The 12,126-nt window shown below is 41.8% G+C and overlaps 1 protein-coding gene across 1 annotated transcript; it reads left to right on the top strand.

Annotated features, from left to right (window-relative positions):
- Positions 1-1,703: 1,703 nt before the first annotated feature.
- LOC116672624 (neutral cholesterol ester hydrolase 1) lies at positions 1,704-8,383 on the top strand. The gene is made up of 5 exons (XM_032504550.1): positions 1,704-1,932; positions 3,885-4,107; positions 4,242-4,311; positions 5,198-5,369; positions 6,431-8,383. The coding sequence occupies exons 1-5, from the start codon at positions 1,924-1,926 to the stop codon at positions 7,049-7,051; spliced, it is 1,095 nt and encodes a 364-aa protein (XP_032360441.1). The 5' UTR covers positions 1,704-1,923; the 3' UTR covers positions 7,052-8,383.
- Positions 8,384-12,126: the final 3,743 nt, after the last annotated feature.

Raw genomic sequence — 12,126 nt, 5'->3', positions numbered from 1 at the left:
CTGATTGGCCGAGACCGGCCGACACGTTGATCTAGCTGCCAATCATCGTACTCAGCTGCTTTGTAATGCGTGATTTACAGCAGTGCGCCCTCAAGTGGAGCGGATGTCGATTGGGATAAAAATAGTTCATAAAATCAAAAACAAACTATATTGCAAATTTCAGAAATTTCTCAATTGATGTGAAAATACCCTAAAAAGACGCTTTCATACATAACTAAAAAAAACTAAACTGTTGCTGCATTATGCTTCAATTAAAGTTTGTATACATAGATGTATCTGAGATTATTTTGCACCATTAGAAAACACAATTCGTAAACATTCCTTTGTGTTTTTCTGGACGAATCAGTCGATTTAGATCGAATCAGTCGATTTAGATCAAATCAGTCGATTTAGATCAAATCATTCGATTTTAATTACTGTTGAAAACGTTTCTTTAAAGTAGTACTTGTCGACTGAGGGGAAGGGAACTGAGCTTACTGCTTGACTAGATTAGTGTTGAATACCTGGTTTATTACTCATCATCACTCACACCCACCAACACCCTTTACTTGAAAAAAAAAATAAACAACAACATGGACATTTAAAAGCACTGTTTTATGTCAAGTGTTTTGTTCCGTGATCAGCTGCAAACAGGACAAGTTTGAAGCTGTGGTGGAGAGGAGGTCTCTATCATGGATTCCTTCCTCACACCACACACACACACAACACACACACACACACACACACAACACACACACCCACACCACACACACACACACACACACCACACACACACACACACACACACACACACACCACACACACACACACACACACACACACACACACACACACACACACACACACACACACACACACACACACACACACACACACACACACACACACACACACACACACACACACACACACACACACACCACACACAACACACACACACACAACACCACACACACACACACACCACACACACACACACCACACACACAACACACACACGAAATCCTTCCTACCACAGGCAATAAACCTCTTTAACATCATCACTGGGTGCTGATAAGACTGAGACTCCACAATAATATAATAATAATATTAATAATAATAAGACTCTGAGACAACAACACTGCAACCTGCACAATTGGTTTATTTACATATTTATCATACTATTTAAGCAGTTGCACATTTTTGTACATATATATATATATATTCAAAAATGTGATATTGTATTTTATTCCTATTGTTGTTTCATGTATATTGGATGTATGTGTATTGTATGCTGGTGTTGCATCTTATATTTATATTCTGTGCTGTGTGACTGATGTTGCTGCTGTAAAACTGTAATTTACCATTTATTGGGTCATTAAAAATCTATCTATAATTATCTAAATATGACATTCTTATTATTATTATATTCTTCTTATTATTATTATTAGTAGTAGTAGTAGTAGTAGTAGTAGTAAGTAGTAGTAGTAGTAGTAGTATCTTTTTCAAAAACAAAAAGTTGTATTCATACTGTAGGCCTACACATAGGGGCCAACAGGGTTTTTTATTATTACTATTAGAAAAAATACATTTCCCATCGGCAACCACGTTACGCAATGCTTACACTACTTCCTGGAAAGAAAATACAAAATAAGAGAATTTTCAAAAGAGCGTTCGCACTCGCCGCCGTGAAATGCCACACGCGGCTTTTATTTTGAAATCGAGGGTCATTCCTCGGTGTTTCGTCGCCTGTGAATCGGGGTGGCAGCGGCAGTAGTCCCGTATGGACGCTAGGCTTTAGGCAGGTAAGTCCGCGGAGATGAGGCTCCGTTGGCCGGCGCCGTGCTGCTGTCGGCGGCCTCGTACTACGTCTACCTGCCGCTACCGAGCGGCGTGAGCGAGCCGTGGAAGCTCGTGCTGCTGGACGCGCTGTTCCGGAGCTTCATGCGGGCGGTAAGGTCTGGAGGATGCCCTGACAGGAGAGCACTGCAGGGGGGGGGGGGGGGGGGGGGGCAGGTTCATGTGAGGGGAGAGAGTCGTCAGAGTTTAATAATAATAATAATAATAATAATAATAATAGGAGAAAAGTAACGAGAAAAGCTTTTGGAGTATTCTGAAATGACAGCAGGAGAGAGTCATGTGACAATAACAGTAGGCTAGCACATAATAATAGAAATGTAGTTATTTGTAGAACAGCATAACGTAGAAAAGAAGGGGTCAAATAGAATTTGATATTAAAGATGTCCTTGTAAATTCCGGAGTGTGGTCTAGACCTGCTCTACCTGTAAAGGGTCTTGAGATAACTCTCGTTATGAATTTATACTATAAATACAATTGAATTGAATAGATATCAGTAAACTATAAGGAGAACAACGGATCAAATTAAAATAAAGATGAGAAGAAAATGAAGAAAAATGCAGAGCAGAGTAAGATGTTCCACAACAGAACAGACTACAGAGTACTGTCCATGAGCCAGGGCCCCAAATACTAGAATACTAGAATATAATACTAGTAGATTGGAACCAAATAGACTTGAGTAGAACAAACATTCAGTTTACTGTCACGGAGGAGTGAAGAAACTGGAAAATGTTCACATTTAAGAAGCTTTTTGGTACTTTTTGGTGATAAAACTCATCAAAATAGTTGACTGTTAATTGATTATTTTTTCCAGCCCTGGTACAGTACAGTGTGGTATTAACAGTCTATTATTTACCATTTTCTAACAGTGTCTAAACAACTAATATAACCGACTGATTATTATGCAATGAAAATCATTACTAGTTGAAATCCTAATTACTAAAATAGAAAATAATCTAATGGAGCACAACTGCAGAGAATACAGTATATTAATAACAATGTTTACATCTAAAGCTAAATAAACCATTTAGAAACAGACTGAATTATCTGGAAAATGGTTCGTAACAAAGCCAAAAAACTTTGGAAATGTTTCCAAGGCTCAGGAAAAGTTGATATTTTGAACATATCTTGTTGTAATACTGTATAATGTGGTAACGTATACTGTGCTGTGTGCATCTGTGTCCTAAATGAGCACAAATTCAGAGCTTTCATCTCTCTGTGTGCACTCGTTTTTTTAACCGAGGGCGATGCTCTAAATATAGGGACGCCAGGTGAGCAGCATGTAGCAGGTAAACATGTAATGTGCAATAAACGATGGCGATTGGAAGAACAAAGACAATGAAATGCAGTTTGTTAGTGTCCACCCAGTTAGTGCAAAAAAGCAGAAAATACTCAAGTATAGACAGATGGTGCACGGGCAGGACAAGAACTACACCGCAGTGTTGTAAAAGCCCAACGACCTTTGACCATCCTCAGAATGTGGCTCGGCCTTTGTACGCACGTGTCACAGCTGTCGATAATCCTGAAAAACCCGTTAGGATTGAGTTATCTGCTCTTAGCATCACAGCTTTGACTCTTCAGCTAAATAAAAAAAGTATTTGGAATCTGGCTTTAACCAATGTTCACATTTCTGTTCTGTAAATGTATGCAAATGAGCACATATTTAGCCAGACAATGCCTCATTTGCATATCTCAACATTACAAAAAACTTGTATATATATATATATATATATATATATATATATATATATATATATATATATATATATATTTAAAAAGGGGTTTTAATGTGAGTAGTCAACTGGAGAAGTTTATTGGTGATATCTGTAAGGTAAAATGTAATGAGTCTCCCCGTGATTTCTTACACCCAAATCTTTTTTTAACTGCTCATTAATGTTGTTTGAATTGGCTTGTTGTTAAAATGTGATGTATAAGCAAAAGCTGCCTTGCCTAAAGACTTCATTTGCACCAGTTTGGATTTCGGCCATGACCCGGGACAGTGAAAACTCCCCCTGACCGTGTAACAGCGGCCATGTTTGTGTCTGCAGAGCGACGTGGCTCACGCGCTGGGTGTGTGCCACAGGGTGCACCTGTTGAACCGGTTGGTGTCCTGGGTGGAGGACGTCGAGGCTCGCTCCTGCTCCGCCGTGCACGTGGCCGACTCCACGCTGGGGGGCGTGCCGGCCCGGGTCTTCCAGCCCAAGGGGGGCAAGCAGCTGAAGAGGGGAGTCATATATTTCCACGGGGGAGGATGGGCGCTTGGCAGCGGGCGTGAGTGTTGATTTGAAAAACTGACAGCTGTAGAAAAGAAGGAAAAGTCATCCCTGTGTTAAACCAATATGATATATAACACGTACGTTATTGTTGACATGATGTCAGTGTGACTTACTGAGTCTACTTCGCAGGGATGCGATCGTACGACCGTCTTTGTCGGAAAATGGCCGAGGATCTGGACTCTGTCATCATGTCTGTGGAGTAAGTGTCACATAACAGCAAAACCAGTGCTGCAGTTAAACCATTAGTTATTCTCTAATGGCAAATGTTGCCAAAATAGACAAATAGTTGTTGCTTTCTTAGTTTTTATTTGACTAAAATTGGCAATTAGAGTTTACAAAACAAGAGAAAAACTGACCTGGGAAAATACCAAATGGAGTTCAGCTCTCATGGAGATGGTGGACCAGTGAAAGCAGTGAGATGTGGCTGAAAGCTCTTTAGAAAAGTAAGTGGACCTTTAGATAAGATTTCTCTTTTGAAAAAGGAGAAAATCTGAATTTAAAAATGACAATTTTGACTTTATGAATGACTTTCATGGGCTCTGGCTGTCAAACATATTTCCTTTTTGTCAATTTCTGCCATTTTTGTTTTTTTGTTTAGATTATTTTTTGGGGCTTTTCCACCTAAATTTTTTTTACAGGACATTTAAGTGAGAAGGGGGAGGGGGGGGACATGCAGGAAATCATCACAGGTCGGATTTGAACCCTCGACCTCTGCGTCAAGGCATAACCACCTCTCAGTACATGTGCGCCTGCTCTACCCACTGAACCAACCCGGCCACAATTTTTGTTTTAATTATGTTTCCATGTTTTTATGTTTAATTTATGAAAACATAAACTTCGGTGTAGTTGCTGCAAATATTCACAGTAACTTGAACAGTGTCTACTTACATCAGAGTTTAAATTAGATGTTCTGGGACATAAAATCTGAGGGAAAATCCATTTAAACAAATCAGCAAATTATGAAAATGTTAAGCCTTTTCTAAACAGCCAGGCTAAGGAAAAAAAACCACTGCCCCGACTTTTAATCTTGTTTCAAAGTGTTATGTGACATAACAATGTCTTCCAATGATATCCTGTTGCCGTAGTTACCGTCTCGCTCCAGAGGCCGTGTTCCCGGACCAGTACCATGATGCGCTAGCGGCGTCGCGGGCCTTCCTGTCGGCTCAGGTGTTGGAGCGCTACAGCATCGATCCGGAGAGGGTGTGTGTGTCTGGGGACAGCTCCGGGGGAAACCTGGCTGCCGCTGTGGCGCAGGAGGTAGAGAAGCAACGCCACACACACACACACACACACACACACACACCCCATCTAAAAGCATAACAGAGGTAAACAGTCATTTTTCACATTTTCTATTCACTGCATTGTTAGCGTCATGGCGACTTTGGAGATAGAGCGTCGAGTTGCCCGCTTCTAATTTGCATAAAGTTGCATCCAGGCTACTTTATGCAAATCAGGGGCATCCAGCTCCACCTGCCGCCTCTCAAAAATCTTTTAAACTGACTGTAGTTGATCTAAAATGAAGGCAGATTCAGCAGCTGCAGCTTATTTCTCGCATTGATGGTTTTCCAAAACACATTTTCCTTTCTTTTTTGTAAAATAAGCCGCCTTTTTGGTCTGTTTTGAAAACCGGGAGCAGACAGCCCACGAGTGAAGGGCCCGTCCATTCAGGTGCAGCCATCGCGGTTGCAGGAGGCTGTAGTCTGTTTTCTTTGCTTGTCAGCAGTCATTGAAGTGTAATTGATATCTGCTAGTGGAGAGATCATCAGGCGTGAAATGCAGGGAAGCGAGGCAAACCCGAGAGAAGAATTGAGCTAGGAGCTGCTGGGAGTGATCCTGTCTGTAAAATACAGTCTCAACCTGTCTTACCTGTCGGTTTGGTGAAGTCTCGGAGCGGTTCAAAACCGGCTCAAAATGTGGGCTAGTTCAGTTTCTAGCACTCCAGGAAAGCCATTAGTTAGGAATTTAAGAGAAACATTATACTTGAGAGGATTTCACACTCTGACAACATGACAGGTAGGGGTGAAACACCAAATGACTGGAAGAAGGAAGATAAGTTGGCACTATTTGTGGAATTTGAATTAATTTTTTTTTTAACTTTGCTACCCGCCCTTCGTTGATCTAAAAGACCCATTAATTTTGCTATAAACAACACATAGAGTGTCACCAACTTGTCTAATAAAAGACAAACACACACCATCAAACTTTAAAAGATGCTGTAATCACTGACCCAAAGTTATCAGCCTTTTCAGTTTAAAACCAAACTATTGACAATCAGAAGAACTCATATCTGCTAATCTGAAACCTGACTGTGTCCACAGCTCGGCTCAGACGACAGTCTCACAGTGAAGTTTAAGGTCCAGGCGCTGATCAACCCGGTGCTGCAGGCGCTCGACTTCTACACGCCGTCCTACCAGCAGAACCAGGCCGTGCCCATCCTCCACAGGCCCGTCATGGCGCGTTTCTGGCTGGAGTACCTGGGCGCCGACACGTCCCTGGAGACCCTCCTGCTCGCCAACAACCACAGCTCCCTGGACCAGCCGGCCATCAGCGGCAGCACCCGCTCCAAGCTGGACTGGACCGCTTTGCTCCCGGCCGAACGCAGGAAGCACTATCGTCCGGTCGTGAAAGAGACGGGATCGCCGGGGTTGATGGGTCAGGTGCCGCAGCTGATGGACGTGAGGGCGGCACCGCTGCTGGCGGAACAGGGGGTTCTGGGTAGGACGCCTAAAGCCTACGTCATGACTTGTGAGTTTGACGTGCTGAGGGACGACGGGCTGATGTACGTCAGACGCCTGCAGAGCGCCGGCGTCGCGGTGACCAACGACCACTACGAGGACGGTTTCCACGCCTGCATGGTGTTCGCGTACCTGCCGGTGATGTCTAGCGTTGGCCAGAGGAGCATGAACAACTACATCCACTGGCTGGACCAGAATCTGTAGACGAAACTCAGCGCTCCAGATCCTCGTCAGCCGGTTGTCCGTGGCACCAAAGATGTACTGGAGCAGAAAGTCTGGTACGGGAGAGCTCCTTGTTAGATCTTCAATGACGAGGAAACACCTCTTTGATTATTACAAATATGATCCATGTTTGATCTACTGTTGTAAGACACCAGACAGGACAAAATATCAGCCGCTTTACCTGCAAACAGAACCAAGAAATCGAATTTAAAGGATCATGGTATACTTGCTTTTTACCAACGTGTACGTGCAGACAAGCAGCTGTGAGGTTTCATTTATTACCCTCATAATGTTTTAAAAACTTTCCTGTGGCAGCAATAGAGGCAGTGACATTTCCTTTTTACTGTACGGGACTCTCACACCTCCTTAAAACAGACCAACTGATCTGATCGCTGGTTACTGATTGGCCACCGCAGGGTGATGTTGGGTTGCGTTTCTCCAAAAGTTGAGTCGCTCTCAATTTACCGCCCCTGCACTTTGGTTTGGCTCCTCTCTGCAGCCGTCACCGCCGCGGCCTAAACGCACTACCCCAATACAAAATGAATGGGAAGACCTGTGTGTTCGCCCGTCTATCTGATGACCGCATGAGTGTGTGTGAACACAGCCTTATTGTTCACATACTCGCTTGTGTACTTAGTGTGTACCTACCTGCAGGATTCAAATTTCTATCCTCTAGGGCATAGATCTTCAACAGGGGGTCCAGGACCCCTGTGGGGTCCTCAGAGTCACTGCAGGGGGGCCACCGAATTGTTGTAGATTATTTTAGATTTATAAAATCATGCCAACAACTATTATTTTAACAGCTTGGTATTCTATGTAGGTCGCCGACACATTATTAAAGGCCCAGTTTAATATGCAACTTCATTTTGTACAATATATGTATTTGGGGGTCCCTGCTCCGTCTCTCATTTACTTAAGGGGTCCTTGGTTTAATAAAGGTTGAAGACCCCTGCTCTAGGGGGCAAATCAGGGCCAAATCGTTCCTGACAGACACCAGGAAACCTTTCTTAAGAACGTCTGCCACAAGGTGCCTTCCAACTGGTTTTTAAAAGCAAGTATATCAATTCAGTGCACCCAAACGTCACCGGGTCAAACGGACCACAAAGCATCTTCACTGAGTCGTGAAACCAACACATTTCTCATCAAAGGTAACCACTGAAAGTTACATTATGTGGAAGGCCAAGGCATTTTTTGGTAAATGATAGTCTACTTACGGCTCACTATTTTTTTTTTTAAAGAGAAATGTATGTAATGGCTTTAATGTGAGGCCCTCAGCTGAAAATCCCGCCTACACTGAGGGGGTGTTATCTGAAGTGGGAAACTAAAAGAGAAGTACTGGAAACAAAACAGCGAGTCCAGTGGAGCAGAGCCGAACCACACAGTGGAAACACGACATTAGTGGACTGGAGCAGGACAACATCCAACAACTTCTGGGGAAATAAATTAAGATCAAAGATGTCAGTTTAGGCAAATGTGCTCCTTTTATTAAAGAAGAAAACTCCAGTATCTTTTTGCAAAATGAAGAACCTTGAATATTCTTCCTGACAAACTCCTAATCCGATTACTTTTAAAGGTCAAAGTCACTCCGAAGTTCATGTTTTATTCTTTTATGATGCACTGAGACGCTGAAACTGTCTGCTCTGTGTGTGCCTGCATGCATGTGTGTGTGTGTGCGTGCGCGGTAAAAGTATGCCAAAGTTCACAGCTGTGTATACTCACTGGATTGTGCAATATTTTATGTTTAAACGCCGTTCTCTGTAACTTCACCCTCTGATGACCACTGTACTGCACGGCCAATGCAAGCATGACGACGATGATCCGACATATATGCAAGATTTACTGCATCACCCCGAGAAAAGAAATCCCAAATGGACTCTCAGATCTCATTTATATACATATATATCATTTAAAAATAAGATATATAAATTTAAAAACAGCGACAGGGATTACAGCGAAAGACTTAAGAATGTAATTGTATTGCTGTGTGTGAAACTTCACATTGAATTCTTTAATATTGTATAAATAGGTTTTAATAAAAGCAGGGGTTATGCAACAGGTTGTTTCAGCCAAAGCAGATACACAAAACGGGCCCCAAATGTCCTCTGGCAGCACCGATACATCCCATAGCCGTTTTATTGGCTTCTGATAACTCAAGTTTAATGTTGGGAGCAGGATCCCAATATTGTTTTGTCTTTTAATAATGTGCTTTATGTGCGTTTTAATGTGGGGATTTATTGCAGAGGGGGTTTTTCTGTCGGTTCACATTGCATTCCTGTTTTTTACTGTTAATACGAGGACAAGAAGTGCTGCAGGAGACGTTAGTCCAGCAGCACCCGAGGGCCGGGAGCTCTGGCGGCCATGTTGGAGGTCCTCAGCTTTTAACAGAGAATTTGGCATTTGGGATAGGATTTCAGCTTAAAGCGAGTGTGAGTGTTTGTTTAGTCACAATAAGCTAAAAATAAATATATTAAATAAAATATATATAAAAGAAAAACCTCAACATTGTATGTATTCACTATATTATATGGCAGCTATGTATAGTGCTGCTGATACAGTGTGAATATAAAATGAAATAAGCTCAGAATATGTAATTTTTTTTATTTTTTTAACCCAAATATGTTTTGGCCTTAAGAAAAAAGCATATGTAAATGTATCACATGAAGAGTTGGAATGATTAGTTGATTAATCGATTAGTTGACAGCAATGTTTGAGTCACTTTTCAACAAAAAAAAATGTAAAGAAATTGTCCACTTTTCTGTGTTTTAAAATCATTGTAAACTGAATATTTTGGGGTTTTCTGACATTTTTAGAGTCACTGACTAATTGATTAATTGAGGAACCCATCAGCACATTATTCAATAATAAAAAAAACTATTAAAATCTCACCCCAAGGTCCATTCTGTAGCTGTTCTGGAGCCATGACTGTAGCACACGCTCAGCACATGTTGACTTTTAAAACTAAAAGAAAAATTATTGTTAGTTTCAGCCCTAATCACACAGGAAACACCATTTTACATGTGAAAAATTTAGACACAACACGCTCAACTCACACTTAGACTTTGAAGACCGGATCCTTGATGTGTAGAAAAAGTTTTTAAAAAAAAAAGGGAAAGTTTAGAACAGGACTCTAATTTAACTTTTTTTAACATTGTCCCATAGACACCATGCAGAGCACAGCAAAACAATACTGACTAGAGCCATTTTAAAACACATGGACATAACTAAAACCCAACAATCATAATGCAGAGAGATGCAGACAAGTTAGTAAAATGGGGGTATGACACAACAAACACATAAGCCAGCACAACAACTACAGAAGATGTAATACCATAGTTGTGAAGAAGCCCAGCGCCATGCAGAGCTGACTATCTGACAATAAGCATGGGACAGTGTGAAGAGATTTCTCTCTTCACTTTTAAGATGGCTCAAGAGATGACACGGGACAACCAAGCTACTTTGTACAAAGGGCAACCTGCTAGGCTGAACACCCAAGAGAGAGTCGCGCCGAGGCAGTTCCTTGCTCCTTTATTTATAGGTTGATACAAACAATAATAGTGTGTGAGTGTGTGATCATGTGGTTGGGTTATAGGTTGATACAAACAGCATAGTGTGTGTGTGTGTGTGTGTGTGTCAGTCAGTCCTAACTGTTTGAGCCTCCGTCCTTGTGATTTAGTGAGATACATGTTTCAACAAAAAGAACATCTTGTGAAATGCTTGCATAAGCTTTTATGAGAACAGAGTGTGACAATCACCCACATATCGCTACACAGCCAAGCAGTTGAATATAGTACATCGAATATATCTTATAACAGACAGGTTAGCAGCAGGTTAGCCAGTAATAACAATAATTATACAATTTGCATTTAAATGTGTTTTTTTTTTTAAACATCATCTACAGTACTGTGCAAAGGTTTTAGGCTGGTATGAAATAATGCTGTAAACTAAGAATGCTTTCAAAAATAGAACAGTTTATTTTCATCATTAATAAAATGCAGTGAATGAACAGAAGAGGAATCTAAATGAAATCAGTATTGGTGGACCCCCCTTTTCCTCCCAAAACAGCATCACTTCTTCTCGGCTTCCACTTTACAGTTGTTTAAGGAACTCGGCCGGTAGGTTGTTCCCCAAACATCTTGGGAACTAAAACCCCCGATCTTTGTGGGTTTTAGCTTCCTCAAATTTCCCTTTTGTCTCCATGATGTTGAGACAGGGTCTGGGGGGGCCAATGCCATCACTTCCAGGACTTCTTGTTCTTCTTACATGAAGCTAGTTCTTAATGGCCCTGGTGTATTTGGGGCCGTTGTCCTGCTGCAGAATAACTTTGGGGGCCAATCAAACGCCTCCCTGATGGTATTGCATGATGGATGAGTATCTGGCGGTTTTTCTCAGTTTGAGGACCCCGTTAATCCTGACCAAATCTCCAACTCCATTTGCAGAAATGCAGCCCCAAACTTGCAAGGAACCTCCACCATGCCTCCCTGTTGCCTGCAGACACTCATTATTGTAGCGCTCTCCAGCCCTTCGGCGAACAAACAGCCTTCTGCTACAGCATAATATTTCAATATTTCCAGAGAACCTGCTGCCGTTTTTCTAAACCCCAGTTCCTACGAATGTTTCCGTGCATAACTGAGTCGCTTGACCTTGTTTCTATGTTGGAGGTCTGGCTTTTAGGCTGCAACTCTTCCATGAGGACCACTTCTGGCCAGACCTCTCCAGACAGTAGATGGTGTACCTGGTCCCACTGGTTTCTGCTGGTTCTGAGCTGATGTCCCTGCTGGACATCTTCCCATTTCGAAGGGAAATAAGCGTGATGTGTTTTCCATCTCTGCCGACCACTGCGTCTACGATCCTCAACGTTGTCCGACTTATTAAAAGTGGACCTGTAGGAATTAATGCCGCTTTAAAGCAAATATTGTATATAATAACACCAAATATTGATGTGATTTAGATTTTTCTTTTGTTTGTTCACTTTGCATTTTGTAAATTGATAAAAAAGAAACCATCTTTCTTTTATATTTTTGAAAGCATTCGTAGTTTACAGCATTTTCTTTTACACC

The sequence above is a fragment of the Etheostoma spectabile genome, chromosome 22 (assembly GCF_008692095.1).
Source record: "Etheostoma spectabile isolate EspeVRDwgs_2016 chromosome 22, UIUC_Espe_1.0, whole genome shotgun sequence".
In the NCBI taxonomy this organism is placed as follows: Eukaryota; Metazoa; Chordata; class Actinopteri; order Perciformes; family Percidae; genus Etheostoma; species Etheostoma spectabile.
Note: the sequence above shows the minus strand (reverse complement) of the source record. Positions and strands in the feature narration are given on the sequence as shown.